The following is a 21920-nucleotide window of genomic DNA, read 5'->3' as shown; positions in this document are numbered from 1 at the left end:
CCCCCACCCAACAAAAAAAAAAAAAAAAGTGAAAAAAAAAAAGAGGAGAGGAAAGGAGCCACGTTGGCAGCACCTGTCAAAAGCCTTGTCGCCTTATCCTGTGGAAGGAGCAAAACTGGTATTTAATTACCAGATTAAACCAAAATATTTGTATTTGAGATGCACGAATTCAGCAAATGCAACTCCTATTGTTTCACATTGAAATGAGTTCTTCCAATTTTATGTGTGTATTTTGTGCATTGGATAATATAATTGATAGGGAGAACAAATCAGGATTTGTTTCTCTTTTCTTCTAAAAATACATGATTTCGAGCTAATTTCTATGTTTTTGTTACATCTGGACGAACATTTCTCCCTTTGGTTTAGCTACCAGTTAATCCAGAGTTTCAACTGCAGATAACAATTGAGATGATGCACCATCATAAACTTCTATGGGAAGCTTGGAACTCCAATATGAGACATAATTCTTTAACAATTGGGTTCTAGCTTCTACGGGAAAGTAGCATTTTATGAGTAATAGGCCTCACGGAATGATATTACTTTTTAAGTGCTTTTGAGTAATAGGCCTCACGAAGTGTGTAAATAAAAATAATGTTTGATCTACTTATAAGTATAATCAACCTATAATTTGAAATCAAAGTTAAATATTAATTTTAACTATACATTCATAACTAAGTGTTTGTTTGGTACAGATTTTAAGTCAATTAAAATCAATTTTTTGATCGTTATTTCATTATTTCAGCTGTTATTTTTGAATTCTTCTATCACGGGCAGCCCACTTTATCTTTAACTGTCAAAAAATTAATTATGAAAATTCTTATCAAACAAGCACTAATTATCCACACATTCTGCGGATTCCAGTAATCATAATTTTACCCAAACATAAGTAATAGATGCAACGAAATGGAGTTGAATCTGTAGAAGTTGCTTGTAAAGTGAAGGATGTTTCACAGTAAATGTAAGAATTTTTACAATGATAGATCATCAAAGATCCGAAAGTTAGCTGAAACAATGTGCATTGCATTTAGCTTCAACAACATTTCATTGTTTTCCTTCCCAGAAGAGTAATAAACATATATTAACAATTTCGAGCAAATGAGTATCAAGAAAAAATCATGCCATCTCTTCCGTTCTTTTCTCTTCAAGCAATGGAGTTGTGTCCGACTTACCAACTGTAGGAACTGGATGATTGCTGTCATCGTTAAACTTGTCTTCACTGTGAAGAAACACACCTGCCAAAGTGGAAAAGGGTTCGAAAAACCTTCAATTCTAGTCATCAACAAATTTGCTCAAGCTTATATATAAGATGATCCCATCAAATGGAAAATTAGCAGAAAAGTAAAGGTTGGCTTGTCACTTCTTACTAAATTTCCTTGTGACAAACGAGTGGTAATATGACAAAACTCAGGGAAGTAAATGTTAACCTCTTTACCTATAAACCATATCCCAGCTGCCAGGAACAGAATAGATGTTAGAATAAGAGCGGATACCCTCCAATTGTTAATACGATCCTGCAGAAAGCAATCTTGATCAGGAGAATATCATATAATATGGGGATAAGTAATTTCACTCGAGACAAGATATGAAAAATTATTTTATAGAGCTTATTATGTTTTCTTTTGATCAGTGGTATACAACAACAATTTAACGGAATATAAGAACCTTCATAAAAATACCCAAGGAAAGATATAATAGTGACTGTATCGGGGAAGAACGGGGTTATTAATAATCAATTCCAGAAACTAAGCAGACCTGAATAAGCCCAACAAGAGGAGAAGAAGGCACATCACCAAAAATGTGAATTGAGACAGTTGACATAGCCATAGATAATGGTCTCAAACTAGGCTTCACAGTATGTAGGCACACAAAATTTACAGGGGCCTGCAGTGGCAATATGACATTAGTGTTAACCAGTAGTCAATGACAACGTGATTGATAAAAAGGAAAAGTGACTTCACGTACATGAAAATAAACAGGTTTTTGAAGTAAAGTGATATGCCAAGAACCAAATTTCAAGTTCACTTTACTCTTAAAATCCAAGCTACATATGAAAAATAATCGTTGTCCTATGCTGCATATTAATAAAAAAATGAAACCTTCGTATTCTATCCTCACTAGCACAATAATACAGCTCAAATTTATAACATACTGGCAATTTATCTATTATCAGACTGATAGACTACATGTGGCGTTGACAAGATTCAGTCAATAGAAAATTTACCTGAGTGGCAAATACCAGCAGCTCTCCTATTGAGAAAAGAGCCAAGAAAGCATATAGGCTCTTAAAGCAAAAGGAAGTGAAGCAAAATATTGCTCCAAATAATGTTGCAAATGATAGAAGCTGCATCAAAGACAATGCGTAAGATTTAGGGTGAACTTAAATGAACCATGTGAATAGAAAAATTGAGAACACTGGATCTTAGATGCATCTTGAGATGGTCAGTCCAGAAGAGGCAGATATTTTACTTGTGTTCGATTTTCGTTCCGTGTTGTTGTTGCTCTTAGTGACACGAGATTAGGTGTCTAATCCATATTAATATTCGATGAAACTATTCTTCATCGCAAACTCTCCAGTTATTAAATTATTCTGTGTGCAATAATTCACATATTCTAGTTTGCAGTCCTAATAAACCTAAAAAAATCAGTCCCTTGAGTGTCACCAAAAGAATTAGGCAGTATAATTTCAGCCTTCAATAGTCAAGATTCATTTGCAACGAGCATCTGTATCTTATTATCCTCTTTGTTTATCAAGTTTCTAGGTTATATCATCATCTAGCTGGAGGAGACAAACTGTTCTAGCAGAGGTTCATTAGTGTATTAACATTTGCTTTATGTAAATTCAAAGTAACAAAAGAATGGAATCTAAATATGTACTAAGATTCTCAACCAAATGTTATGCAGAAGTAAGTTGCAAGCGGGCCCACCTTAAAAGCATTAGATATTGTGGAAGTAATAAGATCAAGGACAAAACCACCTGCTAGTGTTCCCAATATTCCACAAACTACTGTAACACCTCCAAACATAATATCTGCATTACTCTGGTAAAAGTAAAACAAGTTTCAAATGTTAAATAATATAGTATAAATTTTATGTGACAAGAAAAGAGGTGTTTCATGTCAAATAATGATGACATGAAAAAAATAATAATATTAAAAAATAATAAATTTGCCACTAAAAGCTTACCATGTGATATATATTATAACCGGCCTTGGGTCCCCAATAGGAATACGCACCTATGACAAAATTATATGCTATGTAACCTGCAATAGTATAGAAAAATCAAGAATTTGAATGCTAGGAAACCAACTTGCTTATTTTAGTGGTTATAATTATTTACAGCAAGTCAGTAATCGTTGCTTGTCACTTTTTAGCTACAAACGTCCAAGCACAAAGACAAGTAGAAGAGAGATAGAATCACCACTCCAAATTATTCATAGGATGAGACTAGTGTGTAAGATTTTGGCTTTGGAAGGATAAAGAATATACCAAGAACATTAACAACATAAACCTTATCCAGCAAAAGAATTTTCATATCTTCCCAAAATCTCGTGAAAATACTTGCATTCCAAGCAACTGTTAACCTGAATAAGATACAAGGAGTACTAATAACAGATCAATTTAAGCTCAAGAAATGAACTCATGAAATCGCAGACATATACTTGAATGAAATTCAAACTAAATGTTCATTAAGTACAGTATTAATATCTTACAACAAGCTCAAAAAATTCCTCACCCAAAAGGTTTTGAATTTTGATCTGCTGCTTCGCTTGTGGACAGTTCGCCATCTTCAACATTTGAAACTATTGCATTCATTGATAGTGTCTTTAGGTCAAATTATGAAGCACGCAAGATATGCTTTTCAAAACAATACACTTCCATTGGGGGAAAAAAGGGAAGAAGTAGAAGAAGCAAAAGAGATGCCCAAACCAATTCCACAGCTTACGGTGATGGCTGAAGGGGCAACTTCCAGATGCATAGTAATGAGAAGGTGCACGGCGATGGAGATAGTGAGGTTATGGGGATTGTAGGGAAGGGTTTTTTTTTCCTTTTCCAGGACTGATATTTATTGGGTCTCTCCTTTTTAGATGATGCTCATTGGATTGTTTGCACAAAAATTAAATTGGTTGTAGATGGATTGGTACAAATTCAGACTCCATAAATTTATCGGGGGTCTCTGGTCACCCATTGAGAATTGAGTGAACTCATATCCCAACTATATCAGGTGGATTTGGTGACTTGGATGGAGAGGGTGAATTTTCCAGATCTAGCTTCACCAATCAGAATTCTCCAAACATGGAAAGTCATTCTTTAGTGCGTTTAGAGGAATCCTTCACAAGCTCTCTAAAATAATTCACTCCACAACAGCTCAGAGACAAATTATTATCGGATAATTGATGCATCAAAAATAAATGTCGAAGGGTTTGTATCCAGATCAGAGCCTACCACCCTATGCATTAGGCCCGATTTTGCAATTATTACTCAACAGTAAAGATTGGTAAAAAATATTATCGCGTAGTCTTAATGCGTGATAACAGTAAAATCTTGCACCTTGATCTTCCGGGCCATCCTGCAATGTTGATGCTTTTTTGGATCCAGCAGGAGAGAAACCTGCAGGAGCAAACTATTAAAAAATAACTCGAAAGGTCTCAACTATCAAGAAATTGGCAATGATTTAATATGGACCTTTCAACTGCAAAGGTTTCATCACAAAGCCTAGTATAGCAAAAGGGAGCATCAAAATTGCCTCCCCCCAGAATGCGATACGCCAGTTGAATTGACCAACCTGTAAACAAAGAGAGAAGGAATAATTTTAGAATGGTTTGCACATTGGAGAAAACAAAAATCACGTGAAAATGAAGGCAAGAGGGAGAATGTTATAAGATATTATCTCATAGCAAAGTTAATAAAGAAATAAATTGAGAACGTACTACTCATAATGAAAGAGTAAAAGAATCTGTTGCCAAGGGAAAGCCAAAGCAGTCGTCAAGAATATACATACCAATCCACCATAAACATAGCCAACTGCAATACCAGTCGGTATACACATGTAAAATGCACCCAGCCATGCTGTTTTCTGACATAAGAAAGAGAACATAAAATGAAAAAATGAAATGAATAAGAGGCAACAATAAGTTTGATACAACCAATGTCAATGCATTAGGGAGATTGTGAATGGCCGACAGTATGGATAGAAAACGAGTATCTCATTACTCCATATCCAGATTTATTGTTCAAATACTCACGTTCATTTCATAACCCCAAAATTGTAATAACATGAAAAGAAAATGGTCATGTAAGGAATCAACTCATGGGTTAGAACTTCAATTTGTGAGTTGCACCAACCTACGTGTCATGATTTGTAATAAAATTGATGAAAAAAATCACATATAACAGATTGTGTAGCAGCACCAATAAAAAAAAAAAGGAGAAAAAAAGGATGAGAAAAGAAAGCAGATAGAGTTAGTAAAAAATATCATGTACTAAATAAGTCTGTACCAGCAACAAACCTGTGCAACTGGGGCATTATCATCGATGAATGGAGCTGCAAGACTTATGAAAGAAGCCTCACCAACACCCACTAGCCTAAATAAACAAACATCCAAAGAACAGAAAGAATTCTGAATAGGTAAACAATAAATGGTATACCAAGTAGCTGAAACAACGTTACTTACATGCGAAAAATTGTGATGGACCAAAAATTAAATGAAAAACCACAACCTGCAGTGGCAAAGGTCCAGACAGACAAACCAACTCCAATTAGCCTAAAAGGATTGACACTGCCAAGTTCAAGTAGACAAAAAAGGAACCAAAATATAGATTAGAAAAAACAGCCTCAAACTATCAATAATTTAATACAGTAGGATACATCAGTAAATTCTTCTCTCTTCTTTCAATGCCAGTATTAGGATAAAAGTGTAATTCTGGAAACAAGGTATTGTGGACATAGAAGTGCAATGGAATAAACAGACAAGATATATCATCGTATTTTTTCCTAATTATACTTTCTAATGCTATATAGCCAGACACAGGAGGGTAAAAACATATTTTGCTGGACAGATAGATACTTCAGAGTTCATATTCTATATTGATCCAACCAATAAGTACTAGAGAAAAAGTTAAGAAATATAACTTGATATGGTAATTTTCTATTATTTTGCCAATCAACTGAACAGATATCAACCTCAGAAAGGTTTCTACTTCTTGATAGCCATTTGAGTTTTTCTTCATAAAACAAAACGATCATTTCCGTGTACACATTATCTTGATTAATCTCTACATTCAACTTCTTGACAGTTCTAGTTTATACTATTCAAGATATATATCATGGAAGTGATGGGGAGAGCAAAAGTTGTAGCCAGCCTAAATTAATTACCTCTTGGCTAAAGATGCAAAAATTGGAGAGGATACAAGGAGTCCAACCATGAAAGCAGATGATAAAATCCCATCCTCAAAATTACTCAGGTTAAAATCACCCCTGCATAGAGTTAGAGATGATAAAGTAAGGCAGAATATATGCAGAATAATCTATTTGGTAGTTATCCTAAATGTGTAGGATTTTGGAGAATAATTGATGTGCATAAATATGATCTGTTGCATGGGATAAAACGCATTCAGGCACTGCATTGCAGAAACCCGTAGAGCTGATTTTCAATAGATTTAACAACTAGAAGGGCATCTTTACTTGTAAGTACGTGATAATGGCATATTCAAGATGCTTTGCAGTAAATAATTAACAGAAATACAAATTCCCTTTTCACCACTGATGTGTTTTTTCTTTCTTTTCTTCCCATTTTCTTGTTTAGGTTTATTTCTTTTCTTTTAGAGAAGGAGGGGGTGGGGAGGTGGGGTGAAGGTTGTAACTTTCGCTATGTGATGCAAATCTTGAAGGTATAGCATATGTTTGGTCGGGTGAGAAAGGTGGTAAACATGATGAGAAGTTTGATAGATGAAAAGAAGATGATGATAGTTTAACCTTCTTAGTTCTGTACCACCTTCAACCCCCTTCAAATTATTTGGGAGGGAATAAAAAGAGCTTGGAAAGTTAAGGTTCCCCTTTCTCTTCATTTCCTCCTTTCTTTACCAAACAAGGGGACATAATCATTTTCCACTGTCTGAATGTAAACACAGGCTAGTGGGAACAGGACACTGGGTAAAACGATTAGGAGCCCTCATGTCACTCCTTTCAATAATCTGTTGCCATTAACAGTTACAAGGGACATATATGGTAATAAGGGATCGCTGGATAAACAGCTTCACTGTGAAGATAAAGAGTATATAAAATGGTTAGGGATTTGTGTAAGTCAGAGAAAGGTGAACGTTATGTTGAACAAAGTGTAGCATTACAGACTCAAATATTAACCAATTGTTGGAATTGAACTTACTGAATTCCACTACCAGATGAGCATGTACCACCTTTTGTGCAAGTCTGGCGGCTCCCATTAACACCATTGCTTGCTATTGCCCCACGATCCACATAATTTAGTAAGTTAATAATACAAAACATTACAAGTAACCTGCCAGAAAAAAACAAATTGAATCAAACTAAGAGACATATTAAAAAGCAATTAATAGAAGCAGTCAGATTTATCAAGTATTACTCAATATTAAAACTCATGATAGGCACTCCCATTCTTCAATCACATCACCCTAAATTTAGAGAGCTGAGCAATAACGCGTGAACTGAACTTCAACAAAATTCAAAATTGATTGGAAATCAAACCCTAATATTTTCTATCCCTTCCATCACCTGATCTACAATTAATTCAAAATCAAAAGCCATTATCATTATGTTCGTTCCATCACCCAACTCATAAACAGTCAATTTCCTGAAGGCCCTACTAAAATATCTTCCCTCTAGATTTTTTGTTTTCCTATTAAATCCATCTGCATTTAGTTCGCGTGAATAATCACACCAAAAAATTAACTATTTTCTAAATATTATTTCCTCCGGAAAGTGTAAAGACTTCACCTTTTTGCCTATTTCTGTAACAAAACCAAACATAATTTTTTCTTGAATTAATCAAGAACCCACCACAGCACCACATAATAAGCACTTCTATGCACAAAAATAAACATTACATGTACAAAAGTGTAACCTTTTAGGAGTGAACCAAGAAGGGTTAGCGGCTAATGGAGGTTGAGGTGTATCTGTAGCCATGCCTTTCTCTGAGTCACAGCCCCTGGTGGAGGTTTCGGGTTCGATTTTGGATCGTCAAATGGGTGTTAACGTAGTCGAGGTTGTTCTCCCATGAACTTGAGATATAATACTTTTATGCATGTGTTTGACTTTTAATTTATTTTTGGATTATACTACTTGTGGATAAGAGAATGATGTGGGGGAAAAAATATTGAATAAAAAAGTTGATTTTGTTTTAAATTGATAAATATTAGAGTGAGAAGTGATATTATATAATTCATTATGTAAATTTTGATATAAATATGGAAAAAAAATAATAATAAAAAGATATTTATGACTCTTGTATTTCAAATAATTGTATTAATGGTCATTGAAATTATTTTTTAGTCATAATGATCATTTAAATTTCTAGTTGTTCTATTAATAGTGACTCGATCTAATTTATATTAAATCATGTAGCACTATTAAGCTTCAATCTGTTACAAAACGATATTGTATATTACAACGAGTCAACAAAATCAAAGAGTCAGGAATTGAGTATTCATCACATTCAAATGAAAAAACATAATATAGCTTTACAAAGTCAATTTTTGGACTTAAAAACTGTATGGCTAATCCACGTTTTTTAACAATGATTTTGCTACTCATAATAAATCATTTCATTTTGTGAAATGTTGACATGAATTTAATTTACATTTTTATTGAATGATCATTAGTGTAACAATTAAAAACCTAAACGATTGTAACCGTAAGAAAATAACTTGATTGACTATTAGTGTAATTACTCAAAACTTTGATGACCATTAGTGTAATTAACCCATCAATCCTTGAATATGTTTTTTCATGAAAAAACGTAATTATTTGAGGATTTTTTTCTTTTCTCTTTTTTTTTTTTTGGGGGGGGGGTGTGGTGATTCTCAAAATTTCAAAAAAAAAAAAAAAATAAAAATTAATTTTTTTTTTTTTTTTTTTTTTTGAGGAGGGGGTGTGGTGATTCTCAAAGTTTCAAAAAAAAATTAAAAATTAAAAAAAAAAAATTTTTTGAGGAGATAGTGTGGTGATTCTCAAAATTTCAAAAAAAAAAAAAAAATAAAAATTAATTTTTTTTTTTTTTTTTTTTTTTTGGGGGGGGGGTGTGGTGATTCTCAAAATTTCAAAAAAAAAAAAAAAATAAAAATTAATTTTTTTTTTTTTTTTTTTTTTTTTTTTGGGGGGGGGGTGATAAATTTCAAATTTAAGGAGAAATTTTAGTGTGCTTGGGAGTAAAATTTAAGGAACTATAAGCGATGAATCTCACAGGAATGTATGAATTGAAAGTACTTTTTATCGACTTAAATTATTCGTGTTTTATAAAATGTTAAGAGAATATATTGCTACAATTCATGATGATTTGATAAGTTAACTAGCAAAGATTGGCAGAAAAAAAAGCACGTCCCTCGTGTGTACATTGGATCACATAAATTTTTTAGAGGAATTCTCCGCTGCAAGCTTACAGCATTGATGATATCAGGGAAGGTGACTTTGTTTTCTTACTTCTACCGGGCTGTGTTTCTTTTCTTACTTTTACTTGGCTGTGATATATTTTATCAGAACTCTCGCTTCGAAATTTTACTAGTTATATGAGTTTTCTTTGAACATTTTTTTGGGTTCTAGCTGTGATAGAAATATGAAAACTAGTGTATGTTTTCCATTGATTAAGCCCAGATCTCTAGCTGATTCTAGGATGATCATGTACGAAAGCTATTGTGGGGTGTATGATCAAGTGCTTCTCCTTCCAAGGTTATGATTCTTGTCTGATAATTAAAAAAAAAAAAAAAAAACTAAATCAAATGGCAGAGAAAAGAAAACATTAAAAAATAATACTGGTTATGAAGGAAAAAATAGGCTGAAAAAAGAACATTTGCTTCAATAAAGCAATCTGCTTTTGACAATAAGTTTATATACAGCAGAGTGAGTTCCCCCAAAAAATTAAACTTTGTATAAAATCCTTGAATTTCTGCTTCCAATTCTGTTTGCCCCTTCCCATATTACTGTTTCTAAACTGCAAAACTTAAGCATCTCCAATGGCAAAACAGCACTTCCACACCATAAACAAGGGACCAGAATCAGTCAACTATAGATAGAAACTACTAACGTTTTGTCCACTGTACCATTCAATAGGTTTAATACGGCATGCTAAACATGCACTTGAGGTTCCTCAATTGTAACTCAAAGTTACAGAATCTGTTCAATCAATATTGTCGAGGTGAGCTCCAATATGATTTTTACTATCTATCTCACAGTAAAAAACACCTCTGCCCTCTATATCCTCCAAATTACTGAGCTCACTATCATGAGATGACTGGCCAACTCCCGATTGCGACTTTGACATGCAGCTTTCCGTTGTCGTTTCCACCTTTAGGGTTTCATCTTTTAAAGAGGCCGACTTTACTAGTGTACGAGCCTCAACTAAGTCTGCAACTCTCACCTTCAAAAACATTGTTTCTTTAAATGTCAAGAATTTGTCGGTCTTAGATGTTGATTATTTTGACATATGTGACAAAAGGACAAAACGAAGTGAATGCGTGGAAGATACTTAAAAACCATAAAAATCTTCTGAGATCATTTGCAGTTACTCTCTATGCTATCATTTAAAGGCCAAAGGATCCCAACCCTCGTAATATAGATGTAAACTATTGCTGTGCATTTATACCTGCAATGGCTTCATCACTTTTGAATCTTGATCATCAGTTTTCTCTAGTGAATCTCGAGCTTGTAACTCCATCGAATCTCGTACTAGCTGACTAAGAAATGTTACATCATCAGACATAACACCAAGCCCTTTCAATAGTTTGGAGCCAAGCTGTAAACTTGTCTGCAAAATAAAACATAATGAGAATCTCTGCTAAAATTGGAAGTTATCTACCTTGGATCAATTCAGTGTACCTCAGCATTTTCAAGAATGGCATCCGTTGCACCTGCTTTCTTCAGATCTAACAAATGCATCATGTCCTGAGCACGGGCATATATAGGAACCTGAACAGTAAGTACAGGTTTCATCCATGCATCAGCACTGTGAAGAATACGGACTTTTCAATTCATCCAAATTTCATTTCTTTGGATAATAAGTTGAATTGAATGTTCATACTTCTCTATGTTTGGCATCAGCATAACAATCTCAACTAGCTCAAGAAGAGTTGGAGCTTCACAAGGTGGAAAAAGAACCTAGCTTTTTTACACTTTTAAGAAATGTAGAAGAGGGTTTTGAATTACAAATATCTGCCCAAAATGTACATTGTGCGTCTGCACACCTTCACTACTATTGTTTTCTTATTTTCTTCTTTTCACCATTTCATAACTAGCATTCAGCGTACTTGGAGATAAGTGAAAAATGTACCGAAGGGTAGGCAAGCCGAATCCGCTGAACAGCTTCAATTGTCCTCTTTTTCCCTGTATACATGACCATTACAGCTTTTGGAGAACTAACGCCAGCAGACTGCAAAACTGCTGGACGGGAGCCATCCCCATAAAGAACAGGGAAACCAAGTTTTCTAGATGCCTGTTACGGTGACAACAAAATAACATTATGCAATCCACAACCCTTATTTTGAGAACAAAGACCAGAAAGAAAAATATTAGACAATATTTTCCTTTTGATCAGAGCTATGCTAAGTAGAAAGTTTGTGAAAAAGAGTGTGGCATGATTTGGCACTGTAGCAAAAATAGATACCAACTCATGAACAATTACGAGAAGAAAACTATGTCCAATCAACAACTAAAGATGATCCATACAGGAAGGAGAATACAAGTTATGATCTCTTCACTAGGAAAATGAGAATTCTATTTCCCACTTTATTAGGACTTTAGCAGCACTTGCCTTCACAACGGAAGTGTCAAGATCAAAAGCAACATAAGGCCATCCCCCAGTGTCACCATCTAGCAATGGAGTGGACAAGAAATTGGCAAGCACCTTTTACAGGAGCAAGGTTAAATTAATTCAACTAATAACATTGTTTCAACTAAAAAGGCACCTGAGAGAGTAGCTTACCTGACCCTTCTGCCCAAACCCAACAATAACGACTGGCTCACTGGCATCAAAGTTTACTGTCTCAGCAGTTTTCTGCATCAGCATATTTTTCAGTCTAAGAACTCAAGAGGAAAGAGATTTTACAAGTATCTGGTAGATAGAGAAAAAAATTATACGATAACCAGAGAATTCCAATTGTCTGTCTCAAATATCTTCTTGTCAATAGAATGTCTAACGTAGAGAAGCATGACAGCTGCCTCAGAACTGTAATACAAACTTTTCTCCAAGTTTTGTTCGAAAGGGTCATCATACAAGAAACAAACCGATATTTCATACTATCACTAAGGGATTTGGATCAAGATTTTGTCATATCAGGATGATTGACATGTGACTTTCTAATTGTGCGTAAACATCATGGTATGATAATTGGTGACAATGAGTCCCTTTGACACCGATGTTAACAATAAAAGGTTCACCGGCAAAAGCAATTAACGCCTTCTCTATTGAACAGTAACTTTCTTATAACTGTTGTATAATGAGACTCAGTACAGTAACAGCTACTTACATTGTCATCTTCAAATTTCTCACCAATATAATCAGCTGCCTTTCGTCCAAGATCATTGAGTAGGGGTGTAAGTGCCATAGACATGACAACAACAATTATTAGAAGCTTATTCAGTTCAAGTGGCAGCACCCCAAGCCTATAATGAACAGAAAAAAAGTTAACTGTAAAAGAAAACCTTAATGACTAGACAAAGAAGATTATATTCAAGCAATGTAGATCATGACTCACCTGTTTGCTAAAGAAAAAACTACAAATCCAAATTCGCCTCCTTGGGAAAGTAGCAAGCCTATCCTTACACTCTCTTGGAGAGTTAATCCAACTCGGGGACCTATGGCTGTTATAATTAGTGTCTTGATAGCAATCAAACCACCCAACAGCGAAAATACATTTGGCCACTCTCGCAAAAGGAGCTGCATAGAATTAGTGCACATGTAGAAGATAAATAGATTTCCAAAACTTGAACTCTTAACAAAATATTAGCAATGCAAAGAACCATTCACTAACAAAATCAATGACAAAGTCAAACAGTTTAAGCAATTTTGAAACGAGTTTTACGGTGTACATGGTGAGTTACCATGTTTTATGAACCCATATCAGAATATATTAATACCTCAGCGTGTGTATATACTGCATGATGTCAGAGTACATTAATACCTCAGTGTCAATAGAACTCCCAGTTGTCACAAAAAATAACCCAAGAAGTAATCCCCTGAATGGCCTTATATCAGCTTCAATCTGTGTACGGAAGTTTGTTTCTGCCAAAAGAGCCCCAGCTAGAAAAGCTCCTAGCTGTAAATCCACGACATAATCAGAAATATATCAACCCAATGATTTCAATCTGCCTTAATTCAAATTTGAGGAAGTATATCAACCGTGTCACTGAAGCCCAACTTCTGTGTTAAAAGTGATGTCCCTGCTACAGTCAGTAAGCAGAGGGCAACAAAAGCTTCTGAACTTCTTGTGTCTGCAACAACCTAGTGTCAACAAATATAATTTAGTTTCTACATCACAAAACTAAGCTCAGTCTGGATCTTTATTTCACCCGAGTTATATGTTTTTGTGCATACCTCAAATACTCGCCTCAGAAGGTATTTTCCTCCCAGAGAAAGCAAACCTAGTCCACCTAAAGCTTTTAAACTTTCTTTGGCAAGCATTGGCCAGATGCTTTCTTCCACCAAATTCTGCAGATGATAGATTTCAAAGCTGTAAATTATCTGTTCAGTGCAGTTGTGTTATGCAAGTGGAACTAAAATCAGCAAACAGTAAACAAAATAAGAACGCAAACAGTTGAAACATGTTGACACCATGCACTGATGACACAAGTAGCTTGCTGCAAAATGCACAAACATATCTGCATTCCATCAATAAGGTTGAAAGTTCATTGGTTGTCATGCTTAAATACCGAACATCCTTGCCATATGATTCCCATAATACTAAGACCTAATTTCAGTCATCACGGTTACTACAAACCTTGATCAGGCCCTTAATCCATGTATCTTGGATAGTGTTGAACATTAACTACAGTTTTGAGCATACTTGAGTTGAGATGTCAACCAGAAGGCAAATGCAATGAGATTTCAATAAATAAACAATTTTTCCTACTTCAAAGAAAGATACTGATTGCTCTTGCCCTTTCCCTTAATTCTGAGATAGAGAACCATGCTCCCAATATAAAAGAAAAAAGAACTAAACGTTAGTTTGAAGAAACTCTTTTCAAGATTCAACCTTTTCAACACTTGACATACCTGGCTCTCCAACACTGGCAGTATGACAAGGAGAGGGACAACTGCTATGTCCTGCAAATATCAACCAGTAGGGACCCAAAAAGGTTATTGACTTGATACTTTTTGATGCACTGTACATGACCAGCCCTAGCCAATCAGGAAAACAGACGGGAATAGAAACAGATTTCGGGAACTTCCAGAAAAAGAAAACAGTTTAAGGTGTAAAATTGTAAAAAGCGAATATAGAACCTGCAATAGAAGTATCCCTAGGGTTGCTGAACCAAATCTAGTTGGAAGTTCTCCCTTTTCTGCGAGAAGCTATAAATTACATGTAAGAATAATTGACATTAGCTTAAAGAAGTTTAAACAAAGAAAAGAATAATGCAACCAGCCCATTCTCAAGCAATGGACGTACACTTCTATTACCATGTCATATCATTCGATGCAAATTCAATCAACTCGAGAACGAGAAAAAGATCCAGTTGAGAACACCATCAAATCAGAATCAGGAAGCATGCATATTTTGTCATTTGATTATACGAATCAATTAAATCAAAAGACCTGTCGATGGAAATATGCCCTCATTTCCCTCTCAAAACAGTCAACATGGAATCTTGCAACTCTCATTGTGCAATTTGACTAATATCACTTTCGGCCTAAAATGCAGTATATGTTCTCACAATGTTGAATACATTCATCACGTCAGACAAGTTTAAAATTACAAATCTTAAAAGAAATAGAAAAATGAATAGATGATATGGCCTGCTGCAGAATAATACACGGTGATGAGTAGATTGTGTTGTGCATGTGGTTTTTATAAAGTGGAAGGTCCTAGATCAAATGGGCCGATGTCGGCGCGGAGCGGAGCGACAGCATCGGCCTTGTGCGGGTTTAATTCACCGTCTGATTGTTAGGGACGCTGAATGGGTTGGGGTGCAGGGGTAACGCCCCCGCGGTACGGTACAGAGGTATTTTCTGTACGGACTTTAAAGTCTTATATGGGCTCAGGCTAGGGTTAGTATAAATAATATGTTGTAACCCTATTTTTCACTACTGAATAAAGAAATCTCCGCTTCGCTCTTGTGGACGTAGGCACACCGCGGAACCACGTAAATTCTTGTATTGATTATCTTTTTCATCTCTTTAATATTGCAAATAAAATCCAACAACTGGTATCAGAGCCAGGTTCAAATGGCGGGTTCTTCGATTGCAAAATTCGATGTGATGAAGTTTGACGGATCTAGGAACTTTGGATTATGGCAGCTAAGGGTGAAGGATTTGTTGGCGCAGCAAGGGATGGTGAAGGCACTATCTGGGAAAAAATCAGAGGGTACGTCAGATACTAATTGGGAAGAGCTCGAGGCGCGAGCAGTTGGTACAATTTGACTTTGTTTGGCGGACGAAATCATGTATCACGTCATGGACGTTAAGTCTCCGGCGGAGGTTTGGGAGAAATTGGAGAGTCGTTATATGTCGAAATCTCTCACGAACAAGCTGCATCTGAAGCAGCGGCTGTACGGGTTGAAGATGTTGGAGGGTACGGATTTGATTCAACACACCAATGTGTTCAATCAAATCATCAGTGATCTATTGCGACTTGAAATCAAGTTTGATGATGAAGGCAAGGCAATGATTTTGTTGTGCTCACTTCCTCCTTCGTATGACCATCTAGTGACCACGTTGACATGGGGTAAAAGGACTCTCGAATTGGAGGAAGTCACATTAGCCCTGTTAGCCTACAACCAGCGAAAGCTACGTACTGGTGAAACTTCACAGGGTGAAGGGTTGATCGTAAAGGGCTACCAGGATCGTGGGAGAAGGAAGGAAAGGGGTGTTTCTTTTAGAGGGAACACAAGATCAAAATCTAGGAATCAAAACAAGAAAAACATCAAGTATTACAAATGCCATCAGATGAGCCACTTTAAGAGAGACTGTCCCATAAGAAGTAGAGTGATGAAATGAAAGGTGATGGGCCTCAAACTCAGCTAGTGTTGCAGAAGGAGACTCAGATTCTGGAGATGGAGACATGTTATCAGTCTCTGCTGGTAATTCTGTAAAATTAGGTGACTGTTGGGTACTTGATTCAGCATGTTCATATCACATGTGCCCTCACCGAGATTAGTTTCATTCATATCGTTTCGGTTATTTTGGATCTGTTCTGATGGGTAATGATGCATCATGTAAGGTCATTGGAATGGGGTACATAAATTTTAAAATGTTCGATGGTGTGATAAGGACCTTGGAAAATGTTAGGTATGTACCTGAGTTGAAAAAGAATATAATTTTTTTAGGCACTTTAGACACAAATGGTTACTCTTATAAGTCAGAGTGTGGGACTCTAACAGTGAAGAAAGGGGCAGGGTTAGAAATTAGTAGGGAATATCTAAAACTACTCGGGGATACAGTTGTAGGTGGAGTTGCTAAAGCAGAATCTGAGTCAAATGACACTCTTCTATGACATATGCGACTGGGGCATATAGGAGAACGTGGCATTGTTGAGCTTCACAAGAGGAATTTGCTGAAGGGGGTAAAATCATGCAAGCTAAATTTCTGCAAATTCTGTGTACTTGGAAAACAGTCCAGAGTACAATTCAAGATGGGAAAGCACAAGACAGAGGGCATGCTTGATTACGTGCACTCAGATGTTTGGGGACCAGTGAGGGAGTTGTCCAAAGGTGGATCTCAGTATTTTATTACTTTCATTGATGACTTCTCTAGAAAAGTTTGGGTATATTTCATGAAGCACAAGTCTGAAACTTTTGCCAAGTTCAAATTATGGAAAGCAGAAGTAGAGAACCAAATGGGTAGAAAAATTAAGTATCTGATGACAGATAACGGTATAAAGTATACAAATTTACAGTTTCTGAAATTTTGTAAGGAGCATGGTATTCAGCGACACTATACAGTTCGCAAGACACCGCAACAGAATGGTGCGGAAAGGATGAACAGAACAATTGTAGAACGGGCAAGATGTTGGAGGTTGATGCAGGGCTCTCGAAGAGTTTTTGGGCAGAAGCAGTGAACATAGCATGTTATGTCATAAACAGATTACCACAAGCATCACTAAATGGGAAAGTTGCAGAGGAAGTTTGGACAGGTAATGAAGTTGATTATTCTGAATTGAGAGTATTTGATTGTCCGGCTTATGTGCATGTATCTAGTGATCAGCGATCTAAACTTGATCCAAAATCAAGAAAATGCATTTTTCTAGGCTATGTAAAAGGTGTAAAGGGATACAAGTTTTGGGATCCAGAGGCAAGGAAGATGGTGATAAATAGGGATGCAGTATTTGATGAAGCATTCATGCTTAAAACTTCTATAGATAAAGAGAAGCTCAATTCAGACGAGGGCAGAGGTAAGAGCCAAGTGGTGCAAGTAGAGCTAGACAATGTTAACACAAAAATTAATGCTTAGGGAGTAGATAGTTCTGGGTCAGAGGTGGAGTAGTATCATAGTGTTGCCTTAGATAGACCATGTCGCACTATCAAGCCACCATCAAAGTATGGATTCGAGGATTCGATTTCTTATGCACTCATTACCAGCAATAGCGATCCTATAATTTTTCAGGATGTCATTGGTAGTCAGGAGAAAGGTATATGGATAGAGGTTATGACGGAGGAAATTGAGTCACTGCATAAAAATGATACTTGGGATTTGGTGGAGCTTCCAGAGGGGAAGAAACAGATAGGGTGTAAGTGCGTGTACAGAAAGAAAGAAGCAATATCAGAAAAGGAAGGAGAAAGATACAAGGCTCGATTAGTAGCAAAGGGATACTCACAGAGGAAGGGAGTAGACTATGATGAAATTTTCTCCCTGGTCGTCAGACACACCTCCATCAGGATAGTTTTGGCAATGGTGGCTAATTTTGATTTGGAGTTAGAGCAACTGGATGTGAAGACTACTTTCCTTCATGGTGATTTGGAGGAACAGATTTTCGTGGAACAGCCAGAAGGGTTTTTGGAACCAGGAACAGAGAATCTTGTGTGTAAACAGAAGAAGTCTTTATACGAGCTTAATCAGTCTCCATGGCAATGGTACAAGAAGTTCGACTCTCATATGATTCAAATTGGCTACAGTCGTTGTGAGTATGATTGTTGCGTTTACTACAGAGTTCTTGAGGATAACTCATATATTTTCTTGATGTTGTATGTGGACGACATGCTAATTGCTACTAAGAACATTGAATCTTTGTTGAGCAGTAAGTTTGATATGAAAGATTTGGGACCGGCTAAGAAAATTCTTGGCATAGAGATCAACAAAGATAGGAAAGCCAGAAAATTATGGGTGTCTCAGAAAAATTATTTAAAGAAAGTGTTAGAGTGGTTTAGCATGTCAGATGCAAAATAAGTTGCTACACCACTTGCAAATCACTTCAGATTGTCTAATAATCAGTGCCCAAAGAGTGAAGAAGAAGTTGCAGAGATGTCAAAGATACCTTATGCCAACGCAGTTGGATGTTTGATGTATGCAATGGTGTGTACCAGACCAGATTTAGAACATGCAGTCAGTGTGATTAGTAAGTATATGACTAATCTTGGTAGAGAGCATTGGAGAGCTGTAAAGTGGATTTTCAGGTACTTGAAAGGTACAATGGAGTGCGGGATCATGTTTGAGAGACAACATGGTGATATTTCAGTTCAAAGATATGTAGATGCACATTATATAGGGGACTTGGATGACAGAAGGTCCCATACAGATTTTGTTTTCACACTCGCAGGTGGGCCCATATGTTGGAGATCAATGGTACAGTCACTTCTGGCATTATCTACAACTGAAGCAGAGTATATAGCGGCAACTGAGGCAGCCAAGGAATTATTGTGGTTGAAAGGGCTTGTCAGAGAACTTGGAATCAAGCAAGATAGAATGAAGCTGTACTGTGATGGTCACAGCGCCATCTTCCTTGCGAAGAATCAGATTTATCATGCAAGAACCAAGCACATTGATGTGAGATTTCATAAGATAAGAGAATTGGTTACTTCAGGAGAGCTGTTGTTAGAGAAGGTGCATACCTCAGAGAATGCAACAGACATGATGACAAAGCCAATCACAATGGATAGGTTCAAGCACTGCTTGAACTTGATTAACATCTCTAGATGTTAAAGAGGACGTGTCCCAACCCATTGGTCCTAGATGGTGTGGTTTTTCCAGGTTATGTTTTTTCTCCTAAGGGGTGAATATTCGCCAAGGTGGAGATTGTTGTGCATGTGGCTCATATAGAGTGAAGCACAAGTCCTGGATCAAATGGGCCGATGCCGGCGCGGAGCGGAGCGCATCGAACGAAACGGAGCGGAGCGACGGCATCGACCTTGCGTGGGTTTAATTCACTGTCTGGTTGTTAGGGATACTGAATGGGTTGGGGTGCTGGGACAACGCCCCTACGATACGGTACAGGGGTATTTTCTGTACGGGCCTTAAAGTCTTATATGAGCCCAGGCTAGAGTTAGTATAAATAATATGTTGTAACCCTATTTTTCACTACTGAATAAAGAAATCTCTGCTTCGCTCTCGTGGATGTGGGCACACCGCCGAATCACGTAAATTCTTGTGTTAATTATCTTTTTCATCTCTTTAATATTACACATAAAATCCAACAGATTGCTCTTCTAGTAGCAGATACCATTTTCAACCAAGGAACAGTTTAGAAGTCGTTTAAATCTAAATACCTGAAGAACAAAAGCTGAAGAAGACAACGAAAGAGCAGCGCCAATTACTACAGCCTCATCGATGCTTCTGATATTGACCTGCAATTTTCAAAAGCAACATGCAGATAAAATAGAAAGATTACGGCGCAACACAAATCACCATGTACAAATGAATGAATTTTAATAATAAAAAAGTGCGATACCAATGCATAAATTGTAATCCTTGAATGCAGCCAGATTGGGAAAATCACAATCCGTTATACATTATAACAGTTCAAATATGTAATCATAAAAGACTACCATACCAAAGAAATCCATGAAGAAAACTAGAACAAAAGCGAACTAGCATAATGTTTTATTTTGGCTTGGGGCTGTGATTCTAAGAGAATCAGATCTTGATGTGCTGTAGAAAGAATCAGCAGGAAGAATTGGTTAAATATTTAGTGAACTTCGTTTCCAAATTGTTGTCACACTTCAAAAATCAGCATTTTAGCGTTTGGTAGACAAAAGTTGCTGTTCAATCTTCATACCATTACTAATATGCACATTGGTTATAATAATATCATTTTGTATTATTATTATTATTGTAAATTTATTTAAACTTATGTATTATTGTATTATTATAATAATACAATATAAAATATGATCAAATAATATGTTAAGACAATGTATTCACCATAATTTACTTAAAATGAGGAAAAAAATAATATATATTAAATCTCAAAATTTCTAAAATTACAAAATAAAATATACTCCATCTAGCAGAAAAATATTAAAATAATTTAAATGATGGAAGGATGCTTATTTTGAAATATCTAAGACATGAAGGAATTAATTTAATTAATAGGGTTTAAATTGATATTTAAGTTGATAGATAATTGAGGAAGTTAAAAGCAATTAGATGATACAGATTGTTCTATAAACACGTTTTCTTAATTTTACCACAGACCTAAGATTGTCGAATAATTAGAAGTTGAGCTCTAAAGTCAATCCCAAACAAGACCTTTTGGATCGCGCAAGTTAATGCTACTAATTTCAGAGTTCCCTTTAGAGCTTTAATCTTTGACTTGATTTTTCATTGATGACTTGTATTATCATGAAGATGTTAACTACCAATTTCATTTGCAAAAGATGAACTTCTTAACACAAATGTGAAACTCACCAAACCTAGGATTCCAAACAACATATAATCTCAGATTCTCGTAAGTATCAATGCAAATAAAGCAGCGACTATATCACTTCCCACCAACCGTGACGAAGGAAGAGAATGAAAAATGTTAATCATCTTCTTGGCAATAAAATGATTAAAAAATGCTAGTGAAGAGTACCTAGTCTGTAATGATGTTGAGAATTTTTTGTGTTTTGATGAAAATTTCTAAATAATAGTAGTTCAATCGCAATTCTATATTTTATCTAATCCATTCCTCCAAAGGAGCACCCAAAGGTCACTTGGATTAAAACAATACAGAAATTTTGTCCTAAGAGATCATCCATTTGCCTGGAAATTCAAGAAAAAAATGAAATAATGAAAAAGATTGATTTTTCATTTCTGAATATAAGATCAGGACAATTTACTTATGTTGCAGGTGTTCTAAAAGTTGTGATATTCGAGATAAATACTTGAATTTGCAGAGTGATGAATATGGCTTCCTACAACATGGAATAGGTTCAAAAATTCTTTATAAAAAATTTGTTTTCTACTCGATTTTTAAAAAAAATAAAATAAAATATATTGATTGATCTCTACTCAAATTTCAATAGGCACTAGTGCAAACTATTTAGTTTAAGGTTGATGGTGCATGTCTTGAACTTTTTTTTTTTTTTTTTTTTTTTTAAATTTTCCGAG

At 35.7% G+C, this 21920-nt stretch overlaps 2 protein-coding genes across 5 annotated transcripts in view; both read right to left on the bottom strand.

The window, feature by feature from the left end:
- Positions 1 to 904: 904 nt before the first annotated feature.
- LOC111376790 (probable sphingolipid transporter spinster homolog 2) lies at positions 905 to 8272 on the bottom strand. Of its 4 annotated transcripts, none has more exons than XM_022999793.1 (16): positions 8097 to 8272; positions 7383 to 7514; positions 6374 to 6475; positions 5673 to 5777; positions 5508 to 5583; positions 5000 to 5074; positions 4684 to 4783; positions 4549 to 4608; positions 3734 to 3800; positions 3487 to 3602; positions 3184 to 3260; positions 2925 to 3038; positions 2222 to 2341; positions 1753 to 1881; positions 1433 to 1511; positions 905 to 1232 (listed from the first exon to the last, which is right to left on the bottom strand). In XM_022999793.1, exons 1-16 carry the CDS (start codon positions 8156 to 8158, stop codon positions 1114 to 1116), a joined length of 1533 nt encoding a protein of 510 aa, XP_022855561.1. In that variant the 5' UTR covers positions 8159 to 8272; the 3' UTR covers positions 905 to 1113. The 4 variants fall into 4 exon arrangements, with proteins under 4 accessions (XP_022855561.1, XP_022855563.1, XP_022855562.1 ...); XM_022999795.1 differs by having other exon boundaries at positions 3487 to 3581; XM_022999794.1 differs by having other exon boundaries at positions 3734 to 3785.
- Positions 8273 to 10018: 1746 nt separating this feature from the next.
- The window catches only part of LOC111376789 (K(+) efflux antiporter 3, chloroplastic-like), a 16376-nt gene continuing 4474 nt past the window's right edge, over positions 10019 to 21920 (bottom strand). Inside the window, exons 6-19 of the mRNA XM_022999792.1 lie at positions 20096 to 20173; positions 14682 to 14750; positions 14454 to 14504; positions 13776 to 13889; positions 13581 to 13682; positions 13363 to 13497; positions 12937 to 13118; positions 12709 to 12844; positions 12165 to 12236; positions 11994 to 12086; positions 11514 to 11675; positions 11063 to 11152; positions 10830 to 10991; positions 10019 to 10604 (exon numbers count right to left, since the gene is read on the bottom strand). Of these exons, the coding sequence (XP_022855560.1) occupies positions 10365 to 10604; positions 10830 to 10991; positions 11063 to 11152; positions 11514 to 11675; positions 11994 to 12086; positions 12165 to 12236; positions 12709 to 12844; positions 12937 to 13118; positions 13363 to 13497; positions 13581 to 13682; positions 13776 to 13889; positions 14454 to 14504; positions 14682 to 14750; positions 20096 to 20173 (1686 nt within the window). The 3' untranslated portion in view covers positions 10019 to 10364. The remainder of the gene's footprint in view (positions 10605 to 10829; positions 10992 to 11062; positions 11153 to 11513; positions 11676 to 11993; positions 12087 to 12164; positions 12237 to 12708; positions 12845 to 12936; positions 13119 to 13362; positions 13498 to 13580; positions 13683 to 13775; positions 13890 to 14453; positions 14505 to 14681; positions 14751 to 20095; positions 20174 to 21920) is intronic.

This window comes from Olea europaea, unplaced genomic scaffold (genome assembly GCF_002742605.1).
Source record: "Olea europaea var. sylvestris unplaced genomic scaffold, O_europaea_v1 scaffold1561, whole genome shotgun sequence".
NCBI classification, from domain to species: domain Eukaryota; kingdom Viridiplantae; phylum Streptophyta; class Magnoliopsida; order Lamiales; family Oleaceae; genus Olea; species Olea europaea.
Note: the sequence above shows the minus strand (reverse complement) of the source record. Positions and strands in the feature narration are given on the sequence as shown.